General features: G+C 36.7%; 1 protein-coding gene across 1 annotated transcript in view; it reads right to left on the reverse strand.

The window, feature by feature from the left end:
* The window catches only part of RYR2 (ryanodine receptor 2), a 537,153-nt gene that overhangs the window by 94,876 nt on the left and 420,880 nt on the right, over positions 1-21,397 (reverse strand). The window contains exons 72-78 of the mRNA XM_061190410.1: positions 15,673-15,843; positions 14,497-14,556; positions 11,761-11,895; positions 8,110-8,222; positions 4,890-4,986; positions 3,176-3,279; positions 1,576-1,627 (exon numbers count right to left, since the gene is read on the reverse strand). Of these exons, the coding sequence (XP_061046393.1) occupies positions 1,576-1,627; positions 3,176-3,279; positions 4,890-4,986; positions 8,110-8,222; positions 11,761-11,895; positions 14,497-14,556; positions 15,673-15,843 (732 nt within the window). The remainder of the gene's footprint in view (positions 1-1,575; positions 1,628-3,175; positions 3,280-4,889; positions 4,987-8,109; positions 8,223-11,760; positions 11,896-14,496; positions 14,557-15,672; positions 15,844-21,397) is intronic.

Raw genomic sequence — 21,397 nt, forward strand, 5'->3', positions numbered from 1 at the left:
AGATGTCTATGCTGCATCTACTCACACATGAATCTCTACTCACTTCCCCACAATACACACTTGGACCACCAGCGCACCATCTCACAATTCTCTGCAACTGTTCTCTCCATGGTCACATGATGTCCATGTAATAAATCCTGGAGAATTTTCAATCCTTACCTTGTTCAATTCCTCAGCAGAATAAGATTTTGTTGACCACACACTCCAACAGTTACTATATATGCTCACACTTAAGATTCTCTCCTATTTTCTTTTTGGGCGGGGGAGCTCCTTTTTTTCTAACCATCTCTTAAGCATCCATGTCTTTAGAGGCTTGGTCCTAGCCACCTGTTCTTCTCATGCTTCCTTCTCTGCCTGGGCAAAATGATCTACTACTATGGCTTCAGTTACCTTCTAATGCTGACAATTCCCAAAACTGTAATTTTATTTTATTTTTTAAATTTTTTAAATAAATTTATTTATTTTATTTTTGGCCGCATTGGGTCTTTGTTGCTGTGCGCAAGCTTTCTCTAGTTGCGGCGAGCGGGGGCTACTCCTCATTGCGGTGTGCGGGCTTCTCATTGTGGTGGCTTCTCTTTCTGTGGAGCTCGGGCTCTAGGCAGGCAGGCTTCAGTAGTTGCGGCACGCGGGCTCAGTAGTTGTGGCTTGTGGGGCTAGAGCGCAGGCTCAGTAGTTGTGGCGCACGGGCTTAGTTGCTCCACAGCATGTGGGATCTTCCTGGACCAGGGATCGAACCCATGTCCCCTGCATTGGCAGGCGGATTCTTAGCCACTGTGCCACCAGGGAAATCCCCCCAAAGCTGTAATTTTAAGCCTTCTGTGAGATATGGAATGTCAGACGTGGCTATCTTATTGCATGTTGGACATCTCCACTTAGCTGTCTCACAGGTATTTTTAACTAACATGTCCAAAATTTAATTTGCCATCTTTCCTCTTCACTCTAGGCCTGCAATGATTCTGGTGCTCCCCACCTTAGAATATGGTTCTGCCATCTACCCAGCTGCCCAAGTCAGAAGCCTCAGAGAAACCTGACTCCTCTTCCCCTCATTCATTCTCAGGTTATGAGATTAAACGAAATAAGCACCCAGTAAATACTAGCTATTACTATTTTTGCATGGTCAATTCATCATTCAACAGTCAAGGACTTCCTTGAAACTTAGACTAATGCTATATAAACTACTCCCACTACTCCTAATTGTTTCTCTACCATTAAACTTGTCAGAGTTTTTTTGTAATCATTTGTTCAAATTTTGTCTCCTCCATCAGATGATAAACTCCAAGAAGGCAGGGTGTGTGTGTTACTTTCTGATTCACCACATTATCTCCAATACCTTGATGTCGAGTGAATATTTGTTGAATGAATGAATGTTTGGAAAATTAGTGAGCTCTCCATAAATAAAATGTTAAAGGAAGAAACAATGATTACCTGTCAAAAACGTTAGAACAGATATTCAGGTAACAAGTGGAAAGTTGAGATTAATGCCCTGTAGGTTTCTAAAACTTAATGATATTTTATTTTAATCTAGAAACACACAGATTCTTATATTTTGCCATTAAAATCAAGACATTTATTTACCTTTGCCATAATATCTGCATAAGCCATATATAAAAAATCTTCCTCCAGTTTGCTATGAAAAACAAGAAAAAAATCAGTTTTTAAGTAGGTTAGTTACATGCAAAATCACCTTCACTGTATAAAACAGCCTTTATTTTTCAACAAGGATGTCTTTTTAAAAAGAAACAAACACAAAACTTAGGCAAAGCAATTATTCAGAAATATTGCAGAATCAGAGAGCAAAGATCTTAGACTTCCTAAACAGTGGCCCCTTCTTACCTTATGGAAGAGACCTTCAAGTCTCACAAAATAAATGATCTATTGATTTACACACAAATGTAATAACATTAATATTCTCTTAAAACTACAAAAGTTGAACCAAGCAAATTTACATGATGTCAGGGCTTTTGACAGCAGAAGTGATATTTGACATTTGTCGGAAAGACTCACCCAATGATTATGCTACTACGTAGTTTAAAAATATGATGGTCATAATGATTCTTAAAAATTAAGATAGGTTAAAATCTGTTTACTATCCTCTTTTGAAAAATTATGGAAACCACTAATTCATTGAAGAAAGGCTTCCATCAAAAAATACCTGACGTTTTGCAAAGTTATTTTAGCAGTTTTAAACTTATAGCCATCAGAAAAATCCACTTATGAGAAATACCTCATTACCTGACAATGCCAGACAGGGAGCTGCTCTATGCTTAGGGATGAGATGATTTTGTTAGTTAGGAAATAATAAGAGAAAGAGAGAGAAATCGTGAGAGAAGGATGGATCACATTAGCTAAGAGGGAGAAATGTACACTATTACGACATGCATAGAGGTCAGATGAACTCTTTAAGACTCATGTGGATATGGACTGATAATTAAATTCTCTGCAGAGGATGAGGGAGGCCTGGGGCAAAGTAGGCTTTCTCTCCCATGGCAGGGAAGCAGGTAAAGGTTTTAGAACCTCTGCCATGGCTCATCTACAGAATCAGCCTATGCGGTGCCCCTGTAATGAGCAGATACTGAGCACATTTTGATTACTGGGCTTATGAGTGCATTTCTTATTTAACTCCATAGAGGTTTGCCCTTTGTGGTTTCAGTGAATTCATATGACCAAGACTGTAGGAACCAAGAAAAATGGAGAATGCCCATAAAATAGATCTCAAAGAAACCTTCCACTGAGAGGATGGCTCACCCACCTCCTCAAGTTTCCTAAGACTTACTGCTGAATGGAGACAGAATCTATCCAGGAAATTTGGGGTCACCAGTGGTCTCCAAACATTTTTGGTACTGAAATTTGCTTTGGGCTCTTTTATTTTCTAAAGCCTGTTTGTGATCAACAGAAACAGCATTTTATAAGAAGATTCAGAATCAAGTCAACCAGCTAATTACAATGTTGTTAAGAAAAATGAGAGCTAGGTAAATATTTGACAGGTAGCTATTAAAGCCTGAAGTTGTGTGAGCGTTGGTTCGTGGTGTATGCCAGACTGGTCCTATCTTTGAACACTTCTCTCTCCTCCCAAGAACAAGATGAAATTGAAACATGAACATGTGACGGACAGAACACTCAGACATGGGTTTCTATTTGTTCTTCCTATGTCTCGTGTGAACCCTCCCAACCATACCATTTCTCCGTTAAAGCCGTTCGACTAAACAGAAGGATGAGCTGATGGAGAGGATCGACCCGCTTAGTGCCTTCGTCTTCTTCCGGAGGTTCTGCTCCAGGTTTCTATACAAAAGTCAAATTTATAAAATTTCACATTTAGGTGAAATGTTCACCCAGACCCAGGAGCACTATGAAGGCTTGGAACAACAAATAAAAAGAAAGTCTTTCTCTTCCTATTGTGGTGCGTGAGTGTGCCTGTGTTATATGCATTGTACCTGCACGTGTATGCACGTGTGTGTGTGTGTTATATTACTGACGCAAAAGTATGCAGCTTTAAAAAAAAAAAAAGCTATTTAATAATGGGACCAAAAAGCAATATGGGCAAGGATGACTTACATCATTTAAAAATTCTGAATGCTATTCTTATAAGCAGATTCATAACTAACTGAAAAGTGTATCTGCTACATGGATTTCAGCTTTAGGGAGGGCTCAATTTACAAAGAATTGCAATAAAATGCTCTGTCACTCCAAGTATAAAAATGGAGTTCATGTAGCAAGGCAAACTGATTATCAAATGAAACATTTTTGTTGCCTACATAGACAGAGAAAGGCAAAGAATGCCGAATGAGTTAACGTCTGAACCACTTACACATTATTTTTCCTCATTTTCAGTTACTTTTAAAACTTAAAAAAGTAATTTCATTCTATTGGATAGAACATGTACCATGAGGAAAATTATGAAGCATTTTTACTGACTGTAGAATTAATTAATCCCGTTTGTTGAATGATTTAATGAATTTTATATCTCTATAAGAATTACCCATCCAGACTGATATTCTCTCTACATAAATGATGTTCTTTCTTGGATTTAAGGCTTAATGTTGCAGGTACTGTGTAAATTTCTACAAGGTTGAATATTCTAATATTCTACAGGTTTTGATTGTAAAGACAAATGAAATTCATTTAAAATATAAGGGGGTAATCAGGGTTAAGGTTTTATGAACTGGATTAGTTTATCCTTTATGTTCCCTGATAATTCGTGAGTTAAACAAAACAAAACTTTTAGACAAGAGGTCTTTAACTTGGGAATCATAAAGCCTCTAACTAGTCTGCAAAATTCTGCAGGACTGTATGCTTATAAATTTTCCTAAGATGGTTCTTGGTCAGATTTTTAAATAGGTCCACAGCTCATAAAAAATTAAGACAATGGCTCCCCTGAGTGAAGCACTCTCAGTAACACAAGCCTCCTTATCAGCATGGTTGGACTGAAAAATTCTACTTGCCATTTATACTATATTTACCATGACTTCCTGCTCTTCCTGTACCCAATCTATCATTCTCTGCCCTGTATATGTTTAACAACCAGCTACTTTTCATTGGCTTTTGTCAACCTTTAACTTAGTTTTGGTGAATAATTCTTTATGGTTCAGCTTTTATAGTAATATCCTGGTTCTGAGGTGTCTGAAGTTGCTTTGAGGAAGAATTTAAAAGAATAATAGAGTCAAAGTTTAGTTAAATTCTGAATTGCTGGATGCTGATGAGATCTCTTTGAAATAAGAAGAGTGAAATTTTCCCTAAACACTGCATGCAATAACAATCGAGAATAAAGTTTCCTAAGGCCCATAAACTGCAATGATGTTTTCTCTTCAATGTTATAAGATAAATGGCTTACACCAATGTTATTCCACCAAGCCCAGACTTTCTTTCATCTTCTAACCCCATTAAAAATGTACCGCTAAATCTTCTATCAGTTTATCTTCAAAGTAATGTTCTTCTGTCTCGATCCAAGATTTTTCATATCCCTGAAGAAAGAGATTGACAGCCCGATGCCTAAAAGGTAAACACAATTTCAAACAGTTATTTTTAATTAAAGTGAAAAGGTATTCAGTAGCACTTTATCACTGGATTATCTATGCACTAAAAGGATAAAAATAAACTTCCCACTCTAAACTGGAGAGCAAGACATCACAGAGGATAGAGAAAGGTCTCTCAGATCACACACTGACATGGATTTAGTTATTTCTAAGTTTTGTAACATTGGTCAAGTTATCCAACTTTGTCGACTTTCACTTCTCTCATTTATAAAACTAGGATAACCCCATCTACGTGTCAGTTTTGTGAGACTCAAACTGAGATAAAGAATGTAAAGCACATTGGATAGATGCTCATTACGTGGTAGCTCTTATGACATAAAGTGGCTCTGGATAAACGATGTTCTGGAATTATCCAGTGTTCCTGTTAACATTAGATACAGACCCTGAGGATTACAAAACTAAATGTATGAAGGGAACTTTATAGGAGTCTATATCCAAAGATTAAATCCTAGAATACTGATAAGTGGTTGCCTATGAATTAAAGAAGACCAGTGAAGACTAAAACCATAAGTAAACTCATCATGAAATTGATGAGATTTATGGTTAAGGTTCCACTCTAAGAAAATCATGTCAATAAGGGAACATCATAAGAGAATACCAGACGTGTTAAAATGAGCTGGTGCCATTGTAGGATGGAATGCTGAGCTTAACAGTATCAAAGGCGGGCTAAGGAATCATGAGACATAAAGTTAGACAGGTTTATGAAGGGCCTTGAAATCCAGGGAGAAGAACTGTCAACACAGCTGGAACGGCCAGAACTCACCATAAATTCTTGTACGAGAAAGGCTCAATCTTACTGGTACATCAGAATCCCCTGTGGAGCTTTTCAACAGTACACATGCTAAGCCCTCAGATATTCTGATTCAACAGGTTGAGGCTTGGATATTTCTCAAGCGAATCTGAGTGTATTTCCTAAAAGCACCAGGTCTGAGAACCACTGGAATAAGGGATACAATTTTGAATATGTTTCATCCGAGAGTGTGGAACGGCAGACTCCATGACATTGTAGAAACTAGCTTGGAATCTGCTGTCATCAACATGATGTGAGTCAATAAAGGGAGTTGAAGAGGTGGCCTTGAAGGGAAGGATGGTGATGCGAAATGGTTCAAAGGAAAAGTTGAATACCGTATGCTAACACATATACGTAGAATCTAAAAAAACGGTACTGATGAACCTAGTGTCAGGGCAGGAATAAAGACGCAGACGTAGAGAATGGACTTGAGGACATGCGGAGGGGGAAGGGCAAGCTGGGACGAAGTGAGGGAGTAGCACTGACATATATACACTACCAAATATAAAATAGATAGCTAGTGGGAAGCAGCTGCATAGCACAGGGAGATCAGCTCGGTGCTTTGTGACCACCTAGAGGGGTGGGATAGGGAGGGTGGGAGGGAGATGCAAGAGGGAGGAGATTTGGGGATATATGTATACATATAGCTGATTCACTTTGTTGCACAGCAGAAACTAACACAACATTGTAAAGCAATTATAATCCAATAGAGTTGTAAAAAAAAAAGGAAAAGAAAAGAAAAACTTGATGAAACTTGGAAAATGTCTGTATAGGAGGAACCAGAAAAGAAATAAGAATATGAATTCAAGGTCAATGTTCTATTTGACTAAACTGTGACACCATAATTGAGTCAGAGAATTTAGAAGCAGCATGTGGTTTGAGAAGGAACTGAAGTATATTTTATACTTAGTGAGTGATGAGATGGCAAGGAATTTACCGGCCTTAGTGAAAAGGAAAAGTTTTGTTTGTTTTGCTTTGTTAGTGGCGGGGGGCAGGGAGGAGTTATGTTTTTGTCTTGTTTTTTTTTTTTAACTCCCCAACTTACGTTATTCATTCATTCAAACACTTACTGAAAGTCAGTGCTCTAGGTGCTGAAGATATGAAATTGAACATAGCTCTAAAGGATCTCAAAGTCTGAATCAGAGAGACAAACAGCCCCAATACTATAGGAAAGTGCCCACAACTAGAGGTATTTAAAAGTGTCCTAGAAACAAATAGGAGGAAGCATTTTCAACTTGGAAGAAGTAGAAGGGTGTGGCTTAGTCAGAGATGGTCCAAAAAAGAGATGCAGCTGAGTTGAGCCTTGTTTAACAGACATGGGGATGATGCAACTTGTATAAAGCTCAGAGTGGGAAACAGCACAGTTTCTTAGGAGAATCACAAGAAGGCTGAAATGGTACCCTGGGCTAGACTTCAATGCCACGGGTTACTTTTCTTTTAACAAGTATATCTCCTGTATCTCTAGGAGAAGGTTGCTGCGTCTGTCAAATGTGTTTACATTATTCCCATAAGTTAGTTCCATATCAGCTCTTTTCCCCAAAGGCTAAATAATCACAAAAATAATAAACAACAATTAACACTGCTCGTGTTACGTTCAGTTCTAAGCACGGTGTATACTTCGACCCATTAAATAACCTGAACAACTCTATGAGCCAAATTTTACGGTACAGCTGAGAAAACTATAACAAAGTCAGGTAAGAACCTTGACCAAGGTCACGCATCCATAAGCTGTGAGGTCAGGATTCAAATCAAGGCAGTCTGACCCCCAAGACTGAGTTCCTAATTACTCTATCCTGCCTCACATATGTGAGCAGATCCTCCTGAATATTTAAAAGTAATAGAAAACAAACTTATGGTTACCAAGGGTAAAGGGTGGGGAGGGATAAATTAGGAGTGTGGGATTAACATACACACACTACTATATATAAAATAAACAACAAGACCTACTGTATAGCACAGGGAACTAACTATATTCAATATTTTGTAATAACCTATAAAAGAATCTGAAAAAGAATAGATTTTTATATATGTATAACTGAATCACTTGAAACACCTGAAACTAACACAACTATACTTCAATAAAAAATAAAAGTCATTTAATAATGATCTCTTACAGGCCAATGAGAATACCCAACAAACGAAAACAAAGTCAAGTATTACACAGAAGAGCCAATAAATCTTGTCCATCCTTCTCTTGGACTACTGTACTCGTGTTAAGGTAGATGCCTCCTATCACTTGTTAGGGGAAGAATAACTTTAATCCATTATAAACATTAAAGAAATTCTGACCTTGGCAGATTATATAAAGGAGCCATCCGAAAGCAGGCAACCACTGCCCGTTTCCTCTGCTTAGAGAGCAGTTTGTGCCACACGGCCTTTTTCGATCTCTGAGGATGCTCGACCTGAGGTAGAATGACACAAAGACATATGTATTTAACCCCCCAAAGGCCCTCAAAAATACAGCTGCATCTTTTAGCTAAGAACTTTTAGAATTTCAATTCCAAAAGTACCTTACAATTATTATGGGAAAACCCATGTCCTCAAAGTTACCCAATGCTAAATTTGAAATAGTTTCAAATGTTAAATATTTTCCTTAGTAAAAATATAATATTTTCCCACCACTGTGTACTTTAGAAGCTATGTCATCTTTAAAAATCAAAGAAATATAAAACTATTCTATATAAAACAATTTTGTATCCTTTTCAGAATTCGGTTATGGTGCCAAAACATAGTTTTTGCCTATGCAAAACAACCTATTCTTATTTATTTATCCATTTCCACTAATTTTATCATAAGAGCTACAACAGTAAACATAAATAGAGGCAGCTAAAGAAAATTCTAATGAAAAGTCCACTGTTCCTTAACATAACAGGATGGAGAGATGACAAGTCTTTGTGAACACATTAGTAGGCGTGAGTAAAAGAATTTAATTTTGCAAAAATGTTAAAATATATAATTACTTTGTTAGATAGGGACAAATGAGAATTCAAAAGTTGCAGTAAATGATGCAAGCAAGCTATGTGTTTAGCTAATGGTGTTTGGAATTTCAAGAAGAAAAAGAGATTAATTGTAAGTATTAGAGAGAAAAAAAATCCCAGCACAGAATTCTACATTAATTAGTAATTTCTAGGCAATTGAACACTGTACTTCCCGGACTGTAATATCTCCGGCGCATACATGTAGATTTCTGGAAGAAATAAAAATGTTACGTTAGCTAAAAAAGTAAAACTAAATTTATTATCCTTTGCAGTAAAGGGTCAACATATGAATGTAATAATGCCTGAAGAAAACATTAAGAATGTTTGGATTACAGTGGTTTGGAAATTTTAACAAAGCAATTTGTATAATTTGAAAGCACTTATTTCTGTGATCTTCTTCCTTCTACAGGATCAATAAACACTTTTTTATAATTATCCAGTTCAATTTTCTTCTTGGTTATATTAAGCAAAACAAAACATTGTTGAGACACTGCAGGTGGAAACAGAATCAAGAGTAGTATTATTCACCTAGAATATGGCATTCTGATCAACATGGGTGACAGTCAACAAACATAATTAACAAGGAAAGACTTTAAATAGTGAATTTTCCTATAAATCAAGTAACTAGATGTTGTTAAGATCTGTGATCCAAAGGTGAACATCAAGATGTGTCTTGTAACTGTTTGAACACCTGGGTTTGCTGCTGTGTTAGCCTGTCTGGAGTTTGAGTATTAGAAAATTCCAAGGAGACAGCTTACTGGCCTAAGAAAAATGACCAGATGTACAGTACAAAATGTTCAATTGCAAAGGTCGCTGACCCTTGAGCCAAATGAAGTCCTTCCTCTGCACCCACTATTTTTGCACCGAGTGTGGCAAATGAAAATATTCTTTGCAAACTATTCTATGACTCACAAATTAACATTAGAATAGAGGTATTAAAGGCATGAATTCTGCACACAGATATCTTCCACTCTTTTCTATTCTTTGATAACTGATGAGTTCTTTTTACTCATATTCTTAACATTTTGAAGAATACTTGGCCATGAAAATCTGACCCTTTTACCTTTTCCTAGATAATTCCTACTTCTTTAAGGTTTACACAGGGATCACCCTCATCATGGCTAGAGTAAGTCTGGGTTCCTCTTACTCTCTCTTCAGTACATTTTGTATCCTGGCACATCTAAATCACTACATATTTATCTATGTGGCCATATACTCTACTAGAGCACGAGCCACTTGAGTAGAGGGACAGAATTCAGTCCCCAGCAGAGTACAATGCTGCCATACGGTAGTGCATGCAATAAATGTTCACGGGATAAACAGCTGCTCAGTAAAATGAATCTCGCCACTTTACAAATAACATCATTCATTATGATCACATGTATTTATGAGTATATAACATATGACTATAATAAAACAGGGTTCAATAAACTTCATTTAATGTATCTAAAAGTCATTCAAGCAAATCCAGATATGTGCATGAAAACCAGGAAGAATTAAAAACTCATGGTAGAGTAATGCTGTCAGAAATGGTCCTCTAGGAGCCATTTAATTATCATTGAGTAATCTTCCTAAATATGTATATACTTCTGGAAACACAACTCTATGACTTTATATATCACTTAACATTTCATTACCTCAAATCTTGTCATCTGCTGATGGATGATCATTTATATTTATTTAATATTTCATGAAAATATTTAGGGAACCATTAGGTTACCTAAATAATACTTTATCATCATATTATATTATTAATATTATGGTGTTACATAATGTAAATACATATCGATAGCCATATGGTGTAAGAGTATCCTAGCTTAATCTCATCAGGTGTAGTGATAAACTGCATGGCATTGGAGAAGTTATTAGCATTTGGGGGGCATCTGAGTAAGCAAGAAGGAAATTAAGAGGATGCTACATCAGATATACCCTTCGGTTATTTAACTGGCCAGGGCAGTGATAGGAGGTCATCAGATAATATAAAATAGGAATCAAAGAAACACATTTATTATTGCTATGCTAGTAAGTTCTACAAAACATTCAGATGACAACATCCTGAGGTGACATGGGGCATTTCATTATTTTATGTTCAATGTAAAATAACCGCCCCTCCATGTCAGGTAGGTATTGTCATGGAGACCCAGGGACAGAGCACACTCTTGGATTTACACTGAGCACCCTCAGTCTGGTGTTATTTTGCTGAATGGACCTCGTGAGAAACAGAGACTGTCTCTGTGTTGCAGATATTTTACCTAAGCCAGAAGATCCCTTCTACAAAAATACAATCCACCGATTGATGACATTTCAGATATTATTGGTTTGGGAATTCTTGAGCAAAGGTAATAAATAAGAAAATCAAATACACAGTAAGCTTTGTAGCTTAAAATAGAATACAACTGAAAAATGATATAAAAACATTATTCTCACATGGCTTTAATACCAATGCACTGCTCTTCTCTAAATGTAACATATTGCTGAACTTGAGAAAAATTAGCTCAAAAATATTAAAAGGAAAGGTTAAACAAGTGACCTTAAATTCAAAATTCAAATATCAGACCAGGGAAAGATAGTATCTCAAACATGTTTTTATGAGCAGCAAGAGAAAAATAATACAGTTACAAAACATTTGAAATCAGGTGTAACTCCTGAAATTTTTGTTAGAATGGCTTAAAATTAATTATATAATTTTAATTATCTGTTTAATTTTAGAAATATTTTGAAAAAGACTATAAAACAGAGGGCTTGATCTCCCCAAATACATTATTTATCGATGGTTACAAAAATTACAGGCTTGGAAATGCTGCTGATTAGATACTAAGGACTCCCAAGTCATAGATTCTTGGTAATGAACATGCTGGACATATATGTTTTCTGGCCCACAGTTAACAAGTTAACACACATCCTTTAAAAAAATATTTTTTATGGTTAAGGCAAATGTGATTGAATCAGCACAAAATCTAACCTGTTCAAGATGAAAAAGCACATTTGCTATATCCAAGACCCTTTCCACTGTCTTCTCAGGATCTGAAGTGTCTTCTGTCCTGTTGGGTAAATCTTTGTAAAGAGCCATCTGCCATCTAATAGCAGGATCCTCTACCTGCAGAAAAAAAGAAAAATGTTCAAAAAATACAGTGTAAAGAGGGGAAGACCCACTTCTGAAGAGTCAATCTATAGCTTTTTATTGAGCATAGCACAGGGTGAAAACATGACGCAGAGATCAAGACAGAGAAGTAAGTACCTTGTACTCATGAAATTTATCGTCTGGTGAGGAAGGCAGACATCAAACAAACATTTACAGTTGTGACAAGGGCTACTAGAAAGAAATATAAGGTACCTGGAGATTTAACCTAATCTGTTGGTGGTTGGGAAGATTTCCCTAAACAAGTGAAGTTTCAACTAGGATTTAAGGATGAGCTGGAGATGGTCAGGGAAAGGAACTAGGCAAAGCAATCTTTTATCTTTCTCTTTTCCTTTCACAGTCAGACACTGAGAGATTCACATATTTACTTTAGAGGCAATGATATAGGATCACATTTATCTATAAATACAAGGATTCTACAACAGAGCTCAGTCTCACTGAAACAAAGATATCAATTAATATAAAGCAACGAAGGCCTACAAAATCACATTCTTACAATAAACCAATCTACAGACTCTACTTTTTAATACTGTCAAATTTTCTGAGTGAAAGATACAACGGAATTCTGAATGTTTTTAAGAAATATTATTTTAAACCATAGAAACTGACAAATACAAGCATCTTTCCAGGGATACAGCACTTCAAAGAAATAATTTAGATTAACTATGTCATTAAAAACGGGCACAGCAATACTCGTATGTTTCTCCTCCCATTAAATATTTCCTTTAAAAATGGGAGACGGAGTGCAATGAAGCAGAAGTAAATGAACAACATCCAAATCTTCACAACTCCTAGCCTGAGAAAGTGTAGTTTGAAATGTTAAAAATAACTTTCATCTTAGAGGCAAACAGAGATAGAGCTTTGTGCACTGAACGACTTGTCAACACCGTTTCTCTTCTGATAAAACAAAATGTTTTCCTCCATATACTTTTTTCATCTGAGGACTCTGGTACCTCTAGATATTATTCTTTCTAATATACAATCACTCCCTCTTGTCCTCAGGATTACCAGTCTTACAATTTCAAGACAATGTATTCAAGAAGGAGCTGGGAACAAAAGAACTCATTGCTTGCAAGTCTGTATATACATGAGGGCCTTGGGGCCTATTTTTATATACATGGGGGCCTTGGGGCCTATTTTTACGCCTGGCGTAAAAAATATAGAATGAAATGTCACAAAGAATAAGTATTCATTTTGTCTTTATTATCAGGTTTCATTCGTTTGGAGGTGAAATATTGATTATAAATATGCATCCTTTTCAGCTCTTCTTGTTCCTCCTGACTCCTCAATACACAGCATACATTGTCCAAAGTATCCCTACAAGTAACCTCTAGAATATAATGGAAGAATTTCCTCCTGCTTATGCAAGACATAACTTTTATTTGACTGTTTCCTGAGAGCGGTATAAACCCCTTCTTAAGAGATAGTGAACACTTTCTGTCTCTTTGTGGGACCATGGTTCTCAAAGTGTGGTCTCGAATTCCCTGGGGCTCCCGAGATCTTTTCAGGGGCACATGATTGCCTCAAATGCCCATGCATGTAGTATAAAATTGAGGTTCAGCTGGAGCCTTTATGAACATTTTGAATAATGTTCAAAATCTTTTTGCTATATGCAAAGAGATCATGCTCTTATAGGAATTAATCTCCTACTCTGTTAAAGCTAAAATTCAATGGATAATTGAGTACACAACAAAGTACACATGAAATTTGCTCTAAATAATACTTGTGCATTGTGAGTACTGTAAAAGCATGTCGCACCTTTATCATTATTATATTCCGAAGTGTTAAAAGAAAATGAATATGGTTTGGATCTTTGGAAAGAAACATTTTAATACCCAGGAAGGGATACATTATACTATAGCCACTAGTTTTTGACATTTGGACATTTTCACAATTAAAAAAAAAAAATCCTCAGAAGGGACATCTGAATAGAAGCAAAGAGTTGAGTCAAAATAATAAATTGCTAGACTTCTCATGTTACATAACAGGTCCTGTAAACAAATGAATAGTTTATCTACTACTATGAAAGCATTTCCAAATAATGGTAAATGCTTGGACTACAAAAACTACTTTGAGCAAATTTTTTACCCACCATTAGAAAGTATGTGTTATCTTGGTTTCCATTCATGTTTCTCTTCTAAATGTACACTGGCTTTTCTGTTACATTAACTCTTGCTATCTCGTATGCACTAATGACTCAAATACACTTATTTAATTTCTGAGTACTAGGTGTAAAATATCAAATTTTCAGAGACACCCATCTCCATGTCCCAAAGGTCCTCAAACTCAGCTATATGAAGGAAATTCCCAACCTTTATTTCAACTGGCGACATCTTTTTTCAAAGTTTGACAATCTCCGATGATCTACTTTAAAAATACATCATTTGTTATCTTGAGAGTCATTAATACAAAAGGATTTGCAAGCAGGATAATGACTGATTAAGATGATATATTTTCACTACCTTACTTGTTAAAGTAACATTATTCGTAGTACTCTTCTAAAGAGAGATTAAGTAGTTTATAGGTGCTAAGTGTGCTTTCTAATAATCTTGGGCTTACCTTGCCTTGTAAGTGAATATTACTGCGGATTATATCTCGAACTTCATCCTCAGTGTCTTTCTGTCAAGAAATAAATGTTACCTAAATGAAGTCTTATAATGCATCGACTGTCACAAGTCATTAGAAATAAACCTCTGGAAATAGTATATGTTTGAACAAACGTCTTTATAGGATTTAATACATGCAACAAATGTATTAAATCGCTCAGATAATTAATATCTGGGGCTTATCGCTCAGATAATTTTTTGATATTGCTGTGACTTGAAACAAGACAACCACCTAATTTAACTCCAGTGAAAGTGCCCCAGACTCAAGACAACTGAATTTCCAGTTCACAAGTAGTAGGGCAGAAGCATGTTCCCTTGGGTTCAAACAGAAGTATGTCTCCAGCATTCTCTGAAATCTCCATGAAGTCATTTTAGCACCCAGTAACATCCCCAAGGATCCAGTAATAATGAGGAGCATATCCTGAGAAGCAAATATTAGACAAAAGCCAATGGGTCTGCATCTCTGCAGCTCCCTTTCCTACAATCTCCCTTCGATTTGCTCATGGTAGGGTCTCAAACTCTGGATATGCAGAGAGGTGCTTCACTGTGGGAACATGGGAGGGAGAACATGTCCTCCAATTTACATGAATAAAAGACAGCAACCCCAATGTATATTTTTGAAAACTTGCATCCTCTCTGTGTAACCATGAAGAGGAAAACCAGAGACCATCAAGAAATCTTGAGAACTTCAATCTTGATGCTCACAAAGGAGAAAAGCTGCTGATTCAAAAGTCAAATTCGTATCTAACGACAATCAACACAATACATTATGCATCTAACATTAAAAATCACCCTTCATAAATCTGCAGATACCTCTCATCACAAATTTGATATAGGAGTTCATATGAAATCCATATTTTTCCACTACCAGTGACTTGTTGCCATCTTTTCTATTTGGTTTCTGAATATGCCCTGGAGGTGATTAATGTAATTTAGAAATAAAAACAGCCTCCAAAAAAATATTAGGCAGTCTTCGTGTCTGAGTCCTAGGGCCTGTGCAGAAAAATTGCTTAATAAAGCATTCAATGCAAATGAAATATTGACATAGAGCAGGGAGACGAAGGAATCCAAACACATGAGCATCTCGAGGTTGCATGATCGTTCCCGCTGGTAGGAACAGGAGCCTTACCAGACTAAATCGATTTTTGGCCAGAGCAATGAGCTCCTGGTCCCCAGGGGCACAGATGTTCAAGCCAATGGGCAGTAATCGCTTCAGAGCTGCCACGATAAGAGAGGTCTGCATGGAATACCGGTCTCCTTTGCGCTTCATTTTCTTCCTTTCCTGATCAGAAACAGCTGCCTACAGAACAAAGGTAAGTGTTGGAATCTGCAATGACTTCTTGTCTCATAGGACTATGAGCCTTTCTAACTTGCCTGTAGTTTCAACTTCTTCGTTTTCTGCTGGTCCCTATTGTTTAGGAATCCTATTGAGGATGCCCTTTCTCTTTCCTTCTCAGCATCTCTTGCTGATTTTAAGTCCTACTCTCAGATTCCCAAATCACTAGAATTTACTGGTGGGCATTTCTATATAATCTTTTTTTTTTTTTTTTAAAGAAAAAAGGTTTATTTATTTTTTTGTTTCTTTTTGTTGTTGTTGTTTATCTGGCCACATCATGTTTCCTGACCATGGATTGAACCCAGGCCCCCGGCAGTGGAAGCGCCGAGTCCTAACCACTGGACTGCCAGGGAATTCCCTCTATATAATTTTAGAAGGAAAATGCACATTGTAATTTTAGAGGGGCATATGGATGCATGAAAAATCCATGGTAATTTCAGATATTGTATGTTTTATGATTTTTGGTGGTTAACAGGGAAAAAAAGATTAAGAATAAATGGTTTTTGCTTTGACAAATGCTTGCTTTGCAACACACACACACACACACACACACACACACACACGGCATATATAAAACTCTCATATATTTGACTTTTATACAGGCTGAACACTTGTCTCCCCAGGGCCTTAATCTAGACGTAATATACTAATCAGTGTTACATAAATATTCAGGATTATCTCTGGATAACCTGTTTACAACTGAGAACAGCCATGATACTTCAGGGTTCTCTAGTGATTTTGTTGAAAACTATGCTTGTGCCAGGGTCACCTCCAATGACAGAGTCTAATTTTCACTGGGTAGTGAGTATTCGTCTTTCTATTCAGAGGACATGTTCTAATGTTAAAATGAAAATAGCTGTCCCATATCCACTTCTTCGTGCATGTTAAATTTCTTTGTAGTAATAAATCAAACATTGAAGATAGTTTTATGATAATGATATACTGTAATAGTTTTGGGCTGAGAAATTTAGAAGAACATTTAATATACAAATGATTTGCTTTCCCCAAAAGAAGGCAAAATATATCACAACATGATAATGAAAGAAGTTTTTTGCAAAGTAAAAGTACTGAAACATCTGAAATCATATGGTAATGGTAGCTGATATGTTAATAATATAATATATATTATATAATGTATTATATTATTACATATATAGTATATATTGATATATCAAACCTACAATAGCTGAACCACAGTAATAAGAATCACATTCACTTTCCAAAGAGATGTACTTATTGTGTGGATCCCGCTTTTATCTGTACCAATTTGTAAGAGAGTACTCTCAGTAAGTTTAGTAGAAAAAGCACAGTGAATAATTATTTGTACTATTAAATTGATTAACCCGTAAAAATAATGAATCAGTGGTTTTACATGAGCTCTTTGCTAAAAGGAAACCTAACCACACTGATAAAAATAATTACCCAAATGAGGAACCACCATCCTAAAAATTAAGGAAATTGATATAAATTATGCAAACATATTTCTACCCAATACTGGTAATTTAGTTTTTGCAAAACAATATTACTCAATACATTAAAGTCTAAATTTTACTGGTGCTGAAGTTTTCTTTGATTTTAACTTGTAAAGGTCTTTTGGTTTTACTGTTGTAAAAGTAGAAGGAGCTTATACCTGGCTTGATATTTATAAATATTTAAGCAACCTTATAATAAAAATAATTTAAATCAACACTAAAGGCAACTCTACACTGCTCAGTTTTGAGAAGTACTAGATAAATTAATTCCTACTTTTGCTCAAAACATCATTTTGCTTTCTATACCATAGGAAATCTGTAAACTGAAAAGAACAGTCAATAAATCTTTGAACTTTTATGCGTGATATAGTCCACTGTTGGTATGAAGAAATTAAATATACGAGCAATCAAATATCCTCATGTACATCTATAAGGGCTGGTTTTTCCTTGTGCAGTGTCGATTTCCTCCCCAGACTATGGAGCTCCATTAGGGAAGTGGCCAAACCTATTTTGTTCCTTTTTGTATATGCAGAACCAAGCACTGTGCCTTACTCATAGGAGCTGTTCAATAATTTGAACAGAACTGCTAAAACTATTAAATTTGCATAGTTCATTTTCAATCCTAACATTTGAATCAGATATGAATACACAATAACATGGTCAATATGTAGGCACTGATGGAAGATATTTTCACATACTGAGGTCTGGGAAAGTCATTCTGGCTTACACATGATTTAACTTAAATTTTACGCTAATTAGAACAGCCTGTTTTGCGACCCATCAAACATGCATTGTGCATCTGCTTTAACCACTGAAGAAACAAATGCATTTAAAAAATTAAAATAGAGTAACTGTGGCTCAGACATCCAAAATGGAGCTCAGTGGCCACTGTGAATGTGGTCTGAGACACGATCCTGCATCACAGAGAACTTGAATTTTCTGAACTGTACCAGTCTCAAGGATACCACCAGCCATTCTCAAAACATCTGCTAGCAGCTGCCAGCTGCAGCATTGTAGTCTCAAGATCTCCTTGGTAACTATGCAACTATTTCGGACCCCAACCAACCCTTACTTAACAAGCACACTTACTTCTTGCCAGGTCCAGTCATAATTTTTGACAAATAACTTATGTAACTTTGCAGTGTTTGCCTTTGTAAGTCTCCCCCATTTGGTAGTACGGCAGAACATAATTCAACTGCTTCTTGAATCTGTGTCTCCCGGCTTATAGTCCTCAGTTTGGCTCAAATAAAACTCTTTTCTATTCCTATTACAGATGGTTTATTATTTCTGTCAACAGCATATTTAAGGAGGAGAGTCGGATAAGTGACCTCTCTCTTAAATCAATCTGTATGTGTGTGTGTGTGTGTGTGTGTCTGTCTCTCTCTCTCACACACACACAGACACATGCATGCACCACAAATATAGCTCCAACAATTTCACCTAAGATAACCTAAAATTTAATAGAGGACCAAGAAAAAGGGAAGAATTTTCTAATATTCCTACAAGAAAATGGCCTACAACCCCCCCCACAAATAGACATAAAATCATAAATGATTTATGAAAATTTAGATATATGAAGGATAAAAGTGAGCCTATTCATCAAAAAGACAAGAGATTACAAGTTTTGGTGAGAATGTGGAGGAAAGGGAACCCTTGTGCACCGCTGGTGGGAATGCAAACTGGTTCAGCCACTGTGGAACTGCATGGAGGTTCCTCAAAAAATAAGAAAAATAGAACTCCCAGAGTATCATGGCCAATTATACATGCACTGGCCTCTCTCCGGGCTACATATATTTTGCTTTAAGTCAAAATGAGCTTCCCTATCCCAGATTTCCTATTCCAAATTGGTCTGCTGGCCAACTTATATACTCTTCTAATTTGGGAAATGGCACTCCATACAAACAGTGATTATCCCTGCTCGAGCGACTGGCTGAAGACTGATGTGTGACAATGTGTCCTTTGGTTGGTGTTTGCATTTGGTCTCAATCTCTGACCAAAAGGAGTTCGTTTTTCCTGCAGGACTCTGGGAGGGTGGCTCCATCGGCTGCTGTGATGCCCTAGACAGATGGTTTAAGGTCTTGTCACAGAAATCCCTGAAGCTTTCTGCATCTCTCTGCTCTCAGCGTTTCAGGAGGGAACACCTCTCTGTTCATTTCAGTTTCAGATGTAAGACCTCTGGCCACCCTACTGGTATCCATTCTTGACACCAGACCCAAATGATACAGCTTTTTGGCACAGAACTTACTCATGCCCTGACTACCTTCCACTTCTGAATCCTTCTTGCCATCTGTGGTCAGCTGAGAACCTCAATGACACTGATAAAAACTGCAGTTATGACACTGCTATGACCAACCAGTGACACTCAAATCTGTCCACATGTTGACACATGCACATCATGATTACTTTAGTAAAACAATATATGTAACATGTTAGTATATTTGACTCCATTGTTTGAACTAGAAACATTTTTTCTAGGAAAAAAGTTTATAGTACTTACACAATATAAAATGTCAAGCACATATGCAGGCAAAAAAAAATTTTTAAAGCAAACAAGCAAGGCATAGTCGCTGATTTCTAAATTTTTCATCAATATTACTGTTATTTGCGATCCATCTCGTCTCAGAGTGTTAGCAGTCAGAGGTAAAAGACTAAAAGGGTTAACAAAATTTGGGGGGGGGACATTAAATTTGAGATGCTCCTATCCATTACTTTTGACTTTTTCCTGAAAATAGGAGTAAGTGTCAATGGTTGTAGATGCCTCAGTGTAGGTTACAGGATGTACAATGCTTTTGAGTGTATGCTTGGAGAATCATTGGACTAGAATGATGGAAAAGAGGGAAGAGGATGTCTGTATAGACGTGTGCAGACCTCTGCTCTGAAGACCTTTAATTTATCTTGAGTTTGATAATACGCTGGAGTCACTGTCATCCTCCAAAAGAAAACACTGACCTCCTATGCCCTCTCTCTACGCCTTTGTTCACACTGGCCTAAATTGACAACACACTGACAAAGCAGGGTAATTCACTAACAGTTTTCAGTTCAGAACATCCCTGTGAAATATATACTCTTAGTATAGCATCTTCTGAAGGAGCAGTTCCTCACTCTTTAGGCTTACTGTCTGCCCAGAGGAAAGAAAATTTATCATCTTTTATGAGTGTTTCAAGAGCACAGACGCACAGAGTAATAGCCTGTGGTAGTCGGACAACTGTTCTAGTCATGCAAAGCTTCAGCCAGCATTAGCTTTGAGTTCATGTGTAATAGTATCAAATACATGGCATTTACAACTCTGAATAAGACTAGAGTAAAGGGTGATGCTATTTTATTGTCCTGGTGGTCGCCAATGAAACAAGTCAGATGGACTCTTGGGGTTCATCTCTCTTCCCATAATTTATTGAGTTGGTCGAGACTGATTTCCGTGGCCACAGTGCCACACTATTTTGCATCTTTGGCCACTTGGTAGCATATTTTGTGTGTTACCCCATCTAATACATTCATTTTCTTATTTAGTGGTAATTCAAAAAATAAAGGCACATATTTTTCAGTGTTTTGAAAGGTCCTCCAGTCCCCAACATGAGTGATGGAGAAAACAAAAATTTCCATTTCATATGTGAGAACTTAGAATTCATCCATGTGGTTCTTAAACAATGCAGCTAATTATTTTGCGGTGTATTTATTTGACACACATAAATGTACATACATTTCCTCTGATGAATACATATTATTGACTAATTATATGTATATCATACTGATTGGCAATTTTGTGAGTGTGTGTGTATATTAAGCATGTCTTTTTATTCTGATGCTTTGACATCATGGGCCCTGCTGATCTTTGGGTGTCCCTCCCAGGGTTAGTCAATTCCTAGAGATAGAAAATTACTTGCCTGCAAGCACGCCTTTCATATACAAACCAATCAATTCAGAGTCCTTGTCTTCCAATCATCTCCTTTACCTGAATCTCAATCCACCTGCCCTCATCACCCAGGGCCGGGTACCAGACAACTAGGGACAGTCTCTACACCCCAGAGCCCACTGAAATGATTCAAGCT

The sequence above is a fragment of the Eubalaena glacialis genome, chromosome 1 (genome assembly GCF_028564815.1).
Source record: "Eubalaena glacialis isolate mEubGla1 chromosome 1, mEubGla1.1.hap2.+ XY, whole genome shotgun sequence".
In the NCBI taxonomy this organism is placed as follows: domain Eukaryota; kingdom Metazoa; phylum Chordata; class Mammalia; order Artiodactyla; family Balaenidae; genus Eubalaena; species Eubalaena glacialis.